Genomic DNA, 16,723 nt, shown 5'->3' on the forward strand with positions numbered 1-16,723 from the left:
AAGACGTCGATTGCGTCACGTGGCATTAGTGGCATAAAGGTTGACTTTGGTTTGAAAGGGCTCTCCCCGGCACCTTTTTGCAATAGATTCAACTCTCTTAACTTTGTTTGAGTTGGCGCTTGAGAACTCAAATCGTCTTCATTATTTAAGCTGTGTAAAGCTGGGGATTTTTTAAGACACCTTAACAATACTACTTGGTCAAAGGATTGGATCTTACTATCTCTGGATATAGAGTCTCTCTATACCAGTATAAGACACGAATGTGGTCTGCGGGGTGTGGAATACTTTTTAAATACACGTCCTGCTGAATATGCTATACATAACAAAATGTTAATGTCTCTTATTTCATGGTGCTTGAATAATAACTACTTTTCTTTTGAAAAGAATTTGTATAGACAAAAACAGGGGGTGGCCATGGGGGCTTGCTTTTCCCCAAGCTACGCGTGTTTGCACGTGGGCTTTTGGGAAAGGCAAGTCCTCATGAACACACACAGGGACATGTTTGAAAACAATGTGATATCATGGCTTCGTTATATAGACGATGTCTTTGTTATTTGGAAGGGAAGCATGCAAAGCGCATTAGAATTTGTTAACTTGTTAAACATCAATGAGTTTAATCTTCACTTCACTTCCAACATGAGTGACTCCAAATTGGAATTTTTGGATGTCCAGATACAAGTAACTGACGAGACACTCATTACCTCGGCCTATAGAAAACCTTCTACTGGTAATGCAATATTACATGCATCCAGCGCGCATCCACGTCACCTAATAGCCAGCATACCCTACGGGGAATTGCTACGGCTGAAGCGTATTTGCAGTACACCGGAGCAATTTGATGTCTGCAGTCAATTATGCTTAGAGCGCATGCGCAAAAGAGGATATAGCGAGGAAATTTTGAAAAAAGCCATGATCAAAACAAGTGAAAGACCCAGAACCACCCTACTGCCCAGCACCACTGAGAGCAACATAAGCACAGCGGATGAGAATAATTCACCCAGACTCATCACCACGTACTGTAGACAGGAGCGCAAAATACGCAACATCATAAACAAAAATTGGCCCATAGTTCTAACTGACCCCATTTTGAGAAATACGTTGCCAGAACATCCTAGCGTAACGTTTAGGAAATCTAAAAACATGGCCAACCTCTTATCTAGGGAGATTTCAGCTGGGTCTACCAGTATTAAAACTTGGATGCCCACAAGCAATGGCTTCCGCAAGTGTTCCACTTGCAGGGCATGTAACTTCGGAGCCAATACTGCCACATACAAAACCCCGTTTAGAACAAAAGAAATATCCATCAGGGGAAAGTATGACTGCCGCACTGAGTACGCTATATACGTCCTCACGTGTACATGCGGCTTGCGATATGCAGGCAGTACTAAAAATCCTGTTTACATGCGTATCCTACAGCACATTCGTGCAATAATTAACTGTGATCCAGCTTACCCGGTAGCCCGTCATTTCAAGGTGAGTCACAATAAGAATGTGAACTGCTTGACATACTTTGTAATTGACCAGGCACCGGTGTTAAAGCGAGGTGGAGATAGGGACAAGGCTTTGAGGCAGTTAGAGACCAGATATATTCTGAATCTTAACAGCAAGCATCCTAACGGCCTTAATGATAGGGAAGACATACATACCTTCCTTTAACCTAAGTTAAAACTGTCCTGCCTGATTCTCCAGTCTCACCATTATATAATCACATAATCTGTATCCTTTCCGGGCTCCATGTAACAGATCTAACTAATGAATGCCTTAGTGATTCTTATATGGTTGACCAAGTACCTATTATCAGTTTTTTCCTGTTAATCGTACCTCTCCTTTTAAATCATCATTTTTTAACCTCACAACTTTGGTTGCACTTATTACACTTAGCACTTTACAATGGGAATTGCTGTTGGAGCAAGACCAAGGTGGTCGACCCTCCGGGATTGCCAGATGGGCAAGGATAGGTCCCTATCCCTGTTTACAGGTTTCGGCACTGGCACTTTAATACAAGCAAACAATTGCACATTGCAACGTGACAATGTGATGTAATGACTGAGTGAGCGAGCTCCTGTTGTGATCAATGAACTAGACACACTAAGGCTATCTCAGCGAATGCGGAATACACTGCCAATTTTGCACAATATATTTTTTAGCATAATATTTATTTATTTATGCATTTAAATTATTATGGACTTTTATACATGTCTTTTTAGAAATTTAACATATTCATATGTTAGATAAATCTTGATGCATTGGTGTAAATAATTGCTTCGCTATACAGATATGTGTAAAATATCCCTTCTTTAAAAGAAAGTGTCATTTTTTCAGAATTATGTTGCCAGCTCACTGTTACACAATGGTTTAACACGCATTTAGGCGGTTATAAATGTACATTTGCACGTAATTGTTACCTTGAATATTTGTGTGCGGGTGCCTTGTACAATAATGTTGCCAAGACTCTAAAACAGCCCATAATCAGCGCCCATTTGTATACACATGTTAAACACCTTACACTTGTAGTTTACTTTCTATGTCTATGCATAGATCACGTGGTGTCACTGTGAATTGAAGCGAAAAAAACGAGTGTGTGCACTATTTAAATGAAAGAATACTGCATGTCCGTCATGTAATCAAGGGCAGACCTTGCCCGAAACGCGTCATGCCAAATTTAAGCTGCAAAATGGTTGAATAAACGCCTGCTGTGACACTCTGCAACTCGTGTGGTGGTCCGTATTTTCTGTGGGTTCATCCTGGAAACAGAACTTAATCCATATATATATATATATATATATATATATATATATATATATATATATATATATATATATATATATATATATATATATATATATATATATATATATAACCTACTGGCGGTCGCCAGTAGGTAGTTATAGTTAGGATTATTTTCAATAGAAAATCTCAACATTCTATTGTGAATAACTTTGGCGCCGGTTGAGGAATCTGCTTGGAAAATTTCCTGAAATTTGCCTTGCGGTGCCCCGGTCCTTCCCTGAAAGTTTGGGGGGGATATGTCAAGCGGGGGCTGAGATAAAAGGGGGGGTCCCGAAATGTGTTTTCCCCATGTTAATTTCCATGGGGCGGTCAACCTCACTTTTAGCCCGAACGGCTGAATGGATTTCCACCAAACTTAGCAAAATTGTAGGGACTGGTAGCCCGATGTGCCTGTGCTATGTCTCAAGATATGTGCTCCAGTGGATTTTGAGTAATTTAGCTTAAAAAAAATATATATATCTATAAGCGCTCCCCGGTACGCGCACCGGGGCGCTAACCAGCGCGCTACGCGAGTTCACGCGCGGAAAGCTGATTGGCTCTCGGGTGTCTGTCAACATTCCAAACAGTCCGGAGCGGCCGCCATCTTGTGTCTCGGTAGGATCGAGACACAAGAGGTGGCAAAAACAAATGGGGAAATGACCATAAGGGGGCAGAGTAGACCCCCCCCCCCCCCCCCCCCCCTGACCCCCTAGGTTTGATGTGGGGGCTATAAAAGGGCCCCGCGGAGCAAAAAAACCCAAAAAATAATTTTATTAGCGCGGGGGGAGCGCCCGGTACGCGCACCGCGGAGCTTACCGGGGAGCGTACCATGGGGAAAAAAGAATGATAGTTTTTTAAAAATTTAGCCTTTTTTTATAATTTGGAGGTAGTTCTAAAAAGAACTGTTTTTTTCTTCTTTTTGTTTTATATTTTTTTCTAATGTTTTTTGAACATTTTGTACTTTTTTTGGCTTTTATGAACTATTTTATATTTTGTTTGTTATTTTTATGGGGAGAAACAAAAAACAGGGAATTGAAAATGGCTCAACTGGAGCAAAAAAAAATCAGGAAAAAATTATGGTTTTTTGGGGCAATTGTGGTTGTCACCAGCAAGGAGGATGAGCTTTATGCTCTGCTCACCATAGGAGATGGTCTTACCACAAAAAATAGATGTGATCCTGAATTCACCAAACAGTGGTTGTATGCAAGGGATCGTCTCCCTTGTCTCTGGTCCCGATGGAGTGGGTTGCTTTCTTTTGGAGGTGCTGGGTGAAGATTGGGGAGGGTTACTGGCCAGTTCTCTCACCTCTGCGGCAGCATAGTTGTTGGGATGCTTGCGCTACATGTGCCTAATCATGGTGTTATTACCAAATGAATATTTTTTATTAGGGTTCTCCCTTGAAAGTTCAATGCCACAGATTTGGCAAGTCACCTTTGGCGCATTCACTTCCTTCTTGCCCTCTGGGATGGAAAAAAAACTCCCATACAATGTGCTGCTTTGGCCTGTATGGGGTATTGTCTTCTGGCAGCCACCTCCTCCCCTCCTCCTCCTCCTCCTCTTCTTCCTCTTCTTCTTGACCACCAATGTGATGTTGTGGTAGTCCTCTTTGTGGTGGTGGTGGTGGTGCAGATGCTCCAGCTGCTGCTGCTACTGTAGCCATTTTAAAGTACAAAATATTTCTCAAAGATCTCCAAACAGGTCTTCCTCAGTCAAAGGACAAAGTCAGAATAAGGAAAAAAGGTGGGGTCTTTCATCATTTGGGAAAAAAAAACTGTCCTAAACCAATGAAAAGTGTTATTTTCAGGTCACATGACCCGGGCTTTCATCATTTGGAAACCAAAACTGTTTTGCACCAATAAAAGGTGTTATTTTCAGGTCACATGACCCGACACGCTTACGCGATGCGCACCCGGGCGCGCCCCGGGTCGCGTCGCGTAAGCGCATCGGATGTTTACGTTGCGCGATTGTATTCGCTCGAGTGCTTCCGGGTGCGCTTACGCCGTGCGTATCACGCGGATGCGGCTACGCGATACGTCACGATGTTTTTGTTCGCGGCAATAGCGCTAACGGGACGCTCACCGGTGCGCGCCCTGGGGCGCACCGGAAAACTGCGCTTTCTGGTGCGCACACCGGGGCGCGGACCGGAAGCGCTCCAGGGCAAAAAAAAAATAAAAAAATTGTATTATATAAATATACAATAAAGGATTCATTATAAAAAATATTATTTTTCATAGGTTTGAGGCCCTATATATAGTTAGGAATTAGCATTTCAAAAACCTATGAAATTCACTGAAAAAACCATAGGTTTCACACCAGTTATAGTTAGGAATTAGCATTTAAAAAACCTAGTAAATTCACTGAAAAAACCATAGGTTTCACACCAGTTATAGTTAGCTGGAAATTTTACTGACCTAAAACCATAGAAATTCCAACGTTATAGTTAGTTGGACTCACTATAACAAGCGCACCTGCAATGCACTGCTGATGACGTCACATATTATATCACTCATGACATCGTCAGTGACATCACTCATGACATCACTTATGACACCATCCTTGTGACAGAGTGACAGACCTCCTTTTAGTGTAATGTAACCCTTGAAATAGATATTCAAAAATAGAAACTAACATTTTCAAAAAAATGGAGATACCCATACCAGTTACAACCAATTCAGTAATTCCACCATCTATATACACATCCACTCATTTACCAACAGTTCTATATAGTCCCTCATACATATACTCACTCATCATATGTAGTGATACATCTATACATACTGTTATACACCGACAGTCATCCAAAAGTTACTCACACACATACTCACACATGCAAATAAATTATTGAACATCCATTTATTTGAATATAAAACTATACACACACTACCTCTTTACTTCTAAGGAAACTTACACATACTTACTCTCTTAAACAATCACTTATATAAACACATACTTATTTAAACAGGAACTCTTACAATCTCTCACTCTCACATATACTCACTTATATACATCAATACTCACATATACTAGATTAAAACATATGTCGTTACTAATAAAGACACTAGTGAGACAGTCATTTTCTCACTAACACACACATATACACACTCATCCACCCATACAATCCTGCACATATGCGGTCTTCAAAACACATACAAACAGTGAGTCAGTCACCAACCCATGCAGCTACTTATACACAAAGTGAAACACTGATACATATATTTCAATATTTAAAAGTTACTCGCTAATATATGTATTCAATAAAATACACTTAATAAGGCAGTTAACCAATCATTTTTTTTTTTTTAAATCCATTTACACACTTATTTAACCATTTATTCTTCCATCAACCTTTACAAATACAAATATTAAACATATTAATTTTAAAGAAAGACACACATTCACTGGCTGGTGTCATCAGTGATTTCATGAGTGATGTCACAGACGATGACGATGTGAGTCCAACTAGCTATACCGTTGGAATTTCTATTGTTTTATGTCATATATATATATTCACTGAAAAAAACCATAGGTTTCACACCAGTTATAGTTAGCTGGAATTTTTACTGACATAAAACCATTGAAATTCCCACGTTATTGTTAGTTGGACTCACTATAACTTGCGCGCCTGCAATGCACTGCTGATGACGTCACATATTACATCACTCATGACATGGTCAGTGACATCACTCATGACATCACTGATGACACCATCCAGTGAATGAGTGTCTTTCTGAAAAATAAATATGTTTTATATATGTATATGTAAAGGTTGATGGAAGAATAAATGGTTAAATAAGTGTGTAAATGGATGTTTTAAAAAAAAAAAAATTTGATTGGTTAACTGGCTTATTAAGTGTATCTTTGTGAATACATATATTAGCGAGTAATTTTTTAATATTTGAATATATGTATCAGTGTTTCACTTTGTGTATAAGTGGCTGCATGGGTTGGTGACTGACTCACTGTTTGTATGTGTTTTGAAGACCGCATATGTGCAGGACTGTATGGGTGGATGAGTGTGTATATGTGTGTGTTAGTGAGTGAATGACTGTCTCACTAGTGTCTTTATCAGTACCTACATATGTTTTAATCTAGTATATGTGAGTATTGATGTATATAAGTGAGTATATGTGAGAGTGAGAGATTGTAAGAGTTCCTGTTTAAATAAGTATGTGTTTTTATAAGTGATTGTTTAAGAGAGGAAGTATGTGTAAGTTTCCTTAAAAGTAAGGTGGTAGTGTGTGTATAGTTGTATATGCAAATAAATGGATGTTCAATAGTTTATTTGCATGTGTGAGTATGTGTGTGAGTAACTTTTGGATGACTGTCGGTATGTAACAAGATGTATAGGTGCATCACTACATATGATGAGTGAGTATATGTATGAGTGACTATATAGAACTATTGGTGAATGAGAGGATGTGTATATAGATGGTGGAATTACTGAATTGGTTGTTGTAACTGGTATGGGCATCTCCATTTTTTTGAAAATGTTAGTTTCTATTTTTGAATATGTGTTTCAAGTGTTACATTACACTGAAATTAGGTCTGTCACTCTGTCACAAGGATGGTGTCATCAGTGATGTCATGAGTGATGTCACTGACCATGTCATGAGTGATGTAATATGTGACGTCATCAGCAGTGCATTGCAGGCGCGCAAGTTATAGTGAGTCCAACTAACTATAACGTGGGAATTTCTATGGTTTTATGTCAGTAAAATTTCCAGCTAACTATAACTGGTGTGAAACCTATGTTTTTTTCAGTGAATTTAATAGGTTTTTTAAATGCTAATTCCGAACTATAACTGGTGTGAAACCTATGGTTTTTTTATTTAATTTCAAAGTTTTTTTAAATGCTAATTCCTAACTATAACTGGTGTGAAACCTATGGTTTTTTCAGTGAATTTCAAAGGTTTTTTAATAGCAAATTTCTATAGCTATGAAATGTAATATTTTTTAAAATGAATCCTATATTGTATATTTATGTAATACTATTTTCTTTATGTATATTGTTCATGTTTTGTTTTTATTTTTTTTTATTTATTTGCCCTGGAGTGCTCCCGGTGCGCGTACCGGTGAGCGCACCGGTAAGCGCAGTCTTGCGGCACGCCCCGGTGAGCGTCCCGTTAGCGCTATTGCCGCTTACGAAAACATCATCGTGACATATCGCGTAGCCGCGTCCGCGTGACACGGCGTAAGCGCACTCGAGCGCATACGATCGCGCTACGTAAGCGCCCCAGGGCATGTAGCGCAAGTGCGTCGGGTCATGTGACCTGAAAATAACACTTTTCATTGGTTCAGGACAGTTTTGGTTTCCAAATGATGAAAGCCCTGGTCATGTGACATGAAAATAACACTTTTCATTGGTTCAGGACAGTTTTGTTTTCCTAATGATGAAAGCCCCCACCTTTTTTCCTCATTCTCACTTTTTACTTTGAGTGAGTGAGGAAGACCTGTTTCCAAACCTATTAGTACATATTTGTACTGAGAAATGGCTACAGTAGCAGGAGCATCTCAGCCACCACCACCAAGAGGACCACCACAACACCACAGTGGTGGAGATGAAGAAGAAGAAGAGGAGGAGGAGGAGGAGGAGAGGCGGCGCTACCTGCCAGAAGTTACTACCCCCTACAAGCCAAAGGAGCACATTATGTGGGAGTTTTTTAAAATCCCAAGGGGCCAAAAGAAAGTAAATGCGCCAAAGGTTACTTGTTTGATCAGTGGCACTGTACTTTCAAGGGAGAACCCTGCCAAAAAATATTCTTTTGGCAACAACACCATGATTCGCCACATGCAACGCCGGCACCCTAACAACTATAGTGCGGAAGAGGTCAGAGAACTGACCAGAAACCCTCCCCGATCTTTTCCCAGCACCTCCCAAAGTACCCAACCCACTCCATCGGGACATGAGACATGGGAGATGGTCCCAAACATCCAATCCCAGTTTGGACAATACAAAATAGTTTGCATATTTTGTTGGCGTACAATTTGCTAAGGTGACCAAAGTGTTAAACTCATCAACCGTGCTGGTGACAACCACAAGTGCCCAAAGAAACCTTAATTTTTTCCTGATTTTTTTTTTTTGCTCCAGTTGAGCCGTTTACAATTCCCTGTTTTTTGTTTGTCCCCAATAAAATTCCAAAAAATATATAAAATTGTTCATAAAAGCCAAAAAAAGAACAAAATGTTCAAAAAACCAATAAAAAAAATATAAAACAACAAAAAGAAGAAAAAAAACAATTCTTTTTAGAACTACCTCCAATTTATATAAAAATGCTACTTTTTAAAAAAAATCTGTCATTCTTTTTTCCCCATGGTACGCGCCCCGGTGCGCGTACCGGGCGCTACCCCCGCGAAAATCGGAAAAAAAAAAATAATTGCCCCGCGGGGCCCATTTATGGCCCCCACATCAAACCTTGGGGGTCAGGGGGTTCTATCCTGCCCCCTTTTGGTCATTTCCCCCCTTGTTTTTGCAACCTCTTGTGTTTCGATCCTACCGAGACACAAGATGGCAGCCGCTCCAGACTGTGGAATGTTGACAGACACCTGAGAGCCAATCAGCTTTCCGCTCGCGAACTCGTGTAGCGCGCTGGTGCGCGCCCCGGTGCGCGTACCGGGGCGCGCTTATAGATATATATATTTTTTTGAACCTCAATTACTCAAAATCCACTGGAGCACATATCTTGAGACATAGCAAAGGCACATCGGGCTACCAGTCCCTACAAATTTACCAAGTTTGGTGGAAATCCATTCGGGCTAAAAGTGAGTCAAACCGCCCTATGGAAATTAACATGGGGGAAACACGTTTTGGGACCCGCCTTTTATCTCGGCCCCCGCTTGACGAATCCCCCCCAAACTTTCCAGGAAGGAGCGGAGCGCAGCGAGGCAAATTTGAGAAAAATTTCAGGCAGATTCCTCAACCGGTGCCAAAGTTATTCCCAATAGAATGTTGCGAATTCCCTATGGAAAACAATCCTAACTACAACTACCTACTGGCGATATATATATAGATATATATATAGATATATATATATTGGGATAATCACTTCATAGGAAAAATCAGAGAAGAAATCAGAAAGGAAAAGACCTGAGAGAAACCATCCTCAGCTTCCTACTTCACAGTAGTGCCAGATAAAGATCTAAGGAAATCTTCGGCTTCATCTACTCTCCGAAAGGTCTGCATTTTATTATTATGCATCACTTTCAGACTAGCAGGGAATCTTAACTGAGCCGTCGCACCCCATTTTCTGAAAGGTTCAATCAGGTTACTAAATTCCCATTGCTTGTTGCTCATATTAGGGGCAACCACAGATAGGTAAGCAATGCAGAGGCTTCACCTTATGTTGAAGAAGGGCACTCTAATAAAGTAGATTCCTAGTTAAGTACAGGGTTAGTAAAAATTAAGTGCACTAATCAGTACCTCAAAGCCCTCACCATCGTGACTGTACATGGTTGCAAATGTGCCAGAGGAATCCATAGGAAGGTTAGCCTTGAAATACACCAATATACAGTTACATGTAATGAGACGTTTGCAGTGGGTTGAAATGTGGAACCATGACATTAATGCAGATGCTTATGTGGCTACTGGTGCAGGCCTCATCTGAAAAGCTTTAGGATGTGAAGCCTTTCCATTCAGTTCGTAATTCTCCAGTAAACTTTGATGGGTCCATCAGGTAACCGCCGTGAAAGTGTCGAGCAGAGGCCCCGCCTAGGTTTATGCCTATATTGCTGATGTAGCAGTCAATTTCATTTATTTCTGACTTTTCATTTATAACATCAATGTACCGCATTGTATACTCTCCTTTCCAATACCAAAATAGAATAAAGTTCAGATACATAAAATAGGTAGTGCGCTGTAAGACAATTTTTTAAAACTCTACTTAAAAACATTCCAACTAAAAAAAATTATACATCCTTAGTATGTTCCTGAGCTCTGAATTATTCAATGTCTTTGCACAAGTGGCTCGTCTAGGCTTTTTTTGTGTCTTGGAAATTGCAGTTATGATGTTATTGTGGGATAAATGTTCAGAATGCAAGTTCCAGAATGCAAAGCTAAGACTTGGAGAGGATGCAATACACACTCAGGAGCTAGGGAAACTTAAGAGCTCTGATGTTCACAAAAAGTATGTAAAACAAAGCAATGTAGGGACGGTTATACAGACACTCGGACCTGCTGCAAGATCATTCCAAAGTGGCATGGCCACTGGTCCATTACATTTACAATATAACCTGCATTTCTTGAGCTCTCAGCTTCCCAAGGTGAGATCTGAACTATATTTTGAGTGCATCCACCAAAGGAGAAATAAATATAGAAATAGACAAGTACCAGAACTACACCTGCGGCATTTGAATTGGAGCTAAATTCAAACAATAAACAGACCATTTGGAAACACAACACCCTTTGCCTACAAGAACCAGCTATAACTCTAGCAGTCTTTCAATCTCAGACATGAACACCACTGTTTTATTTGAGATACCTGACCGCTACAGTCTCTGTTTGAACAAAAATGAACTAAACTGGGCGCATGCCAAAGCATAGGCACAAAAGCTCAGTACAGCAGAATCGGTCTACTTCCTTGGCACCAACCGTAGACCGTATGTGGACCCCTGCAATTTGATGCATGAGCAGGCTGTGAAAAACTTGACTGAACATTAGGATATGATCTCTAGGTTCTTGTTGCACAACCCTAGAACACATCTGTGCTCCCACTCGGCCAAACTGTCTCCCAGGAGAATCTAGTTTAATTGAAAATAAATGGGTTAGGACAGAGCAACGATAACAAAGAAGCGGTTTGCCCTAGATAAGGTACCTTAATAATCGTTAAGTAGCTTTTCGGGTGGAGTATTATACACCACTCCCACCACCAACAACCCCTGAATCTGCAGGAGAGTTACTCATTATGTTATGCCTTTTTAATTTTTTTTAATAAAGATGCTTAATAAGAGTGGCAGTTGCATTCCAAAAGTATATTTGCCCTAGACTCTGCAATTTGAATTTTTCGCAGCTAAACTAGGGTATTTTTTCACTTGCTCCAGGCCTAACATCCCGCTCAAGACTCATTCAGAAAAGAGCTCTCCAGGGGTAATCCAGACACAGACCCAGAACAGGATTGAGACTAAAGCAATAAAGTCTCTTGCTGGGGCAAGTCCTAGTTTAAGGTAAGGCAGTTTATTACATCTGGCCCATGGGGCATTAAGTGATTTATTTTCCTTCATCCTGGATGGCGAAGCCATAGATTTCTGCTTCTCGTTTAGCTACGTCCCTTCCTCTCTGTTATATGCTACAGAAAGGGATGCCCTGGGCTTATTGTGATGAGGGAAAAGCAGATTAGTGTGCCATTGCAGTTGATAGTGTGAAGTGCACACCCAAACCACTGCTGGAGCACGGAGTTGCTCGTTACATACTCATCATTAAAGGTTAATATAATCAAATCAGTTTATAGTAATAAGGCAAGTCAGTTCAGTAAATCCAAATAAATGTAAAAAGTGCATTCTATAAAGAAACGTCCCTATTTTGAGCTAAGATAAATGTGAGTAGGATTTAAGGTGTCAGTTCACATACCCATGAAGAGTTCTGATGAGAGAATTGAGCATAAGCTTAAAGCTTTAGCAGTATAAGCTGGAAAGTTTTCTCAGATCAAATAATAGCAGAATTCTCATAGAGAGATGTCAAGGAAACTCAGTACAGCATCTCCTCTAAGAGAGTGTGACACAGGAAAGGGCTGAGTGAAAACTGTCTGCTCTGCATTGAAAGCGTGGAAGAATCTCCACATAACTAGTCTAGGAACATGAAAACACGTTTTCTATGATGCAACATTGATATTCTTTCTTGTTGACTAATACGATTTCAGCATGCTCCTGGGAACAGGTCTATTCCCCATCATCTCACCAGAGTACAATTGTCTTTAACCACTGTGTCCCTGAATGTTGCAGCACATCCTGTCTTGTGTTTCAAAATCGTTTTTTCATGAATCATCCTCCCTGTCATCTGCATCTTTTGTGGTGTGAACCTCACTATCAGTCATCTAATGCAACAAATGTCTGTTCATTACCTAATAAACAATAGCTTCCGAAATTGCAATATCGGCAGCAAAAGAAGACAAACAAGTTTCACAACTGTTAGTTACAGTAAAAAAAAAGCATTTCAGAATTAATGGGTCTTCATGTTAAAACTTAGTACCTTTACATATTACAGCTTAAGAATCCAGGCCTCATCGGTGAGTTACCTGCCCATAGGTTTTAAGTATGGTTGCCTAATACAAAGTTTGCATTAAACATACTTCATTCGACAATGTAAATTCTACACGTTGTATTAAAAAAATGTTGGTAAATAAAAACATTTTGCGTTAGCACCACAATAGGTAGTAGCCAATCTTGGGAACTGTGTTTGTACTGATATTAATGGCCAACGAACTTGTCTCCGAAATTTCAGATCTCTGAGATAAGCTGGTTCCCTGAAGACTAAGTGATGGCATAAGTGCGCACATCGCTTGTCCAGATTATTTTTGCAGTAGTACTACCCTCGAGGTCCAGAACAGTAAAACGTGATCAGAAAAATTAAGCTGAATGTCCTCTAGAGAAGCAAGGGTACCAGTGTAGGTTTTCTCATCAACCCTGGGTCTAGGGAAATACTTAGCAGTCTAATATTTTTAACTCTTCTACAATGCTAACCGTGGTCGAACTTCAGAGCACTACCTATCTCTTTTCAGGACAGTTTCTTTGATATTTGCAGCACAAAGCAGGTATTCGTTGCCTGATAATTGTTTGGGATGGAGGCATTCCCCTTCCACTGCTACAGTGCAGAATTGCAGTCAGGACAAGGAGATGACATGTAATGTGTAGGGAGCCTCGAATTTCTTAAAGATATAAAGTTTCACGGTTCTGATCCCACATTGGATAAATGGGTCTTTGCAAGGGGGCAAGTGGATGAGCAACAACATCAAGATGAAGTTGTCTCTTTGCCGGCCCAGTGAACCAATGCCTAGTATGCTAAAATGTATGATTTATGAATGTCCACATTTCTTTTTCTTCTGGTTGTGGTAGATGGCAAAATAGGAAACTCCTTCAGATTGAGGCGATATACAGAAGAACAGTCCTACCTAACTTAGTCGCACTCGGACTACACTAAATAGGCCACCAGCTAGATCCAGGATATGCCCGTTTTTATTCATTCATTCATTCATTCATTGATAACTTTATTTCGGTCGATTGATCATAAAAGTGTACATAAAATACATCAGCACGATCAATAAAACAATAAATAATCATAAAATGTTAAAACCGCATTAAACTAGAAGTTATCAGGATACAAGGATAAAAGCAGTAAATACAACAATTGATTTAGTTTAAAAAAGTTTGTCTCCTGCGCCACATGCTTAAAAGATAGCGTGAGACTGCAAACACAATCGGAGGATGGGTGTCATAGATTATATGTCATAGGTTTTTATTCACCTCAACCACGTTAAGCGGAAATGGTCAAAAGCTTAGTGTCCATTCTTGAAAGGCTTGGACGGTTTTTTTAACCAGTGAAGTCACTAAGTCCTTAGGAGGCTTCAGATAGAAAAAAGCAAAGCTACAGCAATGTCTTCGATACCAAAGATATATACAAAAGGGTGTCATAAAGATGTTCAGTAGTGCCGTGTCAAGGCAGTGAATCTGGAATTCGAGTGAAGGTAACAGTATGTTTACAGCTGTACATCAACGTACAGTATTTACGGATATTTTATACCTTCCATTGTATGTACTTTGCGCCTGTATAGTGCAAGTAGGTCTTATTGTGATGTAAAATACAGCATAATTTTAACATCCATGAAAATGTAGTGTGGAGCTGTTATGGCCTGGGAATACTGATATCTGACTTGGAGTTGTAAAGGTTTTTGGAAAAGATAAAGTCAATGCCACATCACCAGTATGCTTGGGAATAGCATCACAACAAGCAACCAGGGCCTGCAGTTGAATCACACTGATGCTGAAGTATAACTGATAACCTTGTAGAACCTAGCGTAATGCTAGCTTTGTGTCGTGCACAAGCTCTGTGGAGAATCCTTGTAACCTACTGATGTGCATCAGAAACTGATGATCAAGGGCCACGAATAGATACAGTTGATTTAGTCCATCATCTGAACATTGCTTCTCTTTCATGTCCATCTCGCGTAGTCCTGAATTCTGGTGTGGGAGTAGAGCACAAGGAAATCTGTCCTTATCTCCAGAGTGGTAGCAAAGTAGAAGGACCATTGTAGTGTTTTGACTTTTCAAGCGTATTAACTCGTATAGTTAAAAGGACATTAGCAGAAGAATACGCAGATTATGGGGACACCCATTCAGGTTAGGGAGACTTACATTTAGCACTCAATACCATTAACATCGTAATCGATCTGAAATTGTCATTATGCAATAATAATCTTTGAGTATCTCCGTATTCCCATTACTTTATTACAACGCATCTGCTGATGTCTTCAGTAGACTGCCAACGTGCCTTTGGGTATACCAGTTGGTGGCATCCTCTTTTCCACAGAAAGTCTGCTGAGGACCCTGTATTTGTATATTCGGGCGTACAAGCATCTGCCATCAGTTCTGTGGCTGGGAGATCCCCAACAACACCAGGTCTTAGCACTTTAAGTATTTACTGGTGCCCCTTCTCTCAACTTAGCGCGCCCCTGGAGTCCCTGAACATTTCTCTGCTCCTAAGGATACAAATGATCTGCTCTTGGCTGTACGTCTAAATGGGGCGATATGGAGTCATTAGAATTTGCTGCAAGTCCACGGTAGTTACCGGTTTTGCTAACTCCAATTTAATGCTCTAAAATTGAAGTCTCACCGGTGAAGAAAATGCTTAATAATGCTGCCACGTTCCAAAAAAGCCTGGAGCATTCAACCACCTGGGATAGCGGGCTGGAATGTTGACATGCGGTGCTCTGCTGATTAAGCAGAGTTGTCATTCTACATACTGAAACAACTGCTGAAGGCAGTCTGAGGTTTATGTATTGAGACGCTATTTAGAAAATATGCTGTTTGGGAGTGTCAACTGTGAGATGTTCTGAGGTCCACCAGGCTCCGCTTGCATCAGGTGTCAGTGGTGGACAGGTGGGAAGTGCATCTCCAGCTGAAAGAAGGCAGTCTCCACCCTCTTCCTTACCTAAGTAATTAGTATTTATTAGCCCACATATATATATAAGAAATATATGTTGTTTGCTTTTAAAAAATGCACCAAGCTGTTTGGTCTATTTCTGACATTATAATAGGGTGATGGGCATGAATTAAAAATCCTTTAAACGTATTGTGCCTAATTCGTAAGTGGCCTTGTTTCATTGGGCATTTGTGGGAAGCAATGTAAATCAGATTTATTTACTTAGCACTGAGACACTCTATCCAATTCTGGTTATTTGATCAATAACTCAAAAAACGAAATAATGTGCTGGGGGGTGGACAACTGGGAGGGAGTCCGAAGCAGCCAGTTTAGGTATTTGGTCATTATATAATATCAGATCTCAATACTATAGCGCAGATTAACATTAAGAAGGTAGCTAAGGATATTGATCATCTGTTTTCGAGATGGCAGAACCTCCCTCTGACAATTTATGGCCGTGTCAACTTGGTCAAGATGGTAATTTTGCCTAAATTAACATACTTTTTTAATATGATACCTCTGTCTTTTCCTGATAAAATTGTTGGGAAAATTCGGGGGAAAATAGGCAGCTTTATCTGGGCAAATAAAAATTCCAGGTTATCCTGGAAAAAGCTAAAAAGGACACTTTTAAAGGGGAGGCTTGCGCTTCCGGATGTCCTTTGGTACGCATTCTCCTTTCAGCTAAAAAATATCTGAAGCCTCCTCACTAGCCCGGACGATCCCAACTGGGGGCAGATCATGAACATAATGGTCGATCAAGAGGGGGGCGGGCCTGGCTTCCTGTAAAAATTTGGCGCACCAAAGTACTACAAAAAGGTACGCCTCAAGATA

The 16,723-nt window shown here is 40.3% G+C and overlaps 1 protein-coding gene across 13 annotated transcripts in view; it reads left to right on the plus strand.

The window, feature by feature from the left end:
• The window catches only part of ST3GAL6 (ST3 beta-galactoside alpha-2,3-sialyltransferase 6), a 614,303-nt gene that overhangs the window by 392,747 nt on the left and 204,833 nt on the right, over positions 1-16,723 (plus strand). For 7 of the 13 annotated variants that reach the window (XM_086934432.1, XM_086934435.1, XM_086934436.1 and 4 more), the window contains one exon: positions 11,803-11,925. The exons of the other annotated variants lie outside the window; for them this stretch is intronic. In XM_086934432.1, coding sequence (XP_086790558.1) covers positions 11,803-11,925 — 123 coding nt within the window. The remainder of the gene's footprint in view (positions 1-11,802; positions 11,926-16,723) is intronic. 13 annotated transcript variants of the gene reach the window in all.

This window comes from Lissotriton vulgaris, chromosome 8 (genome assembly GCF_964263255.1).
Source record: "Lissotriton vulgaris chromosome 8, aLisVul1.2, whole genome shotgun sequence".
In the NCBI taxonomy this organism is placed as follows: Eukaryota; Metazoa; Chordata; class Amphibia; order Caudata; family Salamandridae; genus Lissotriton; species Lissotriton vulgaris.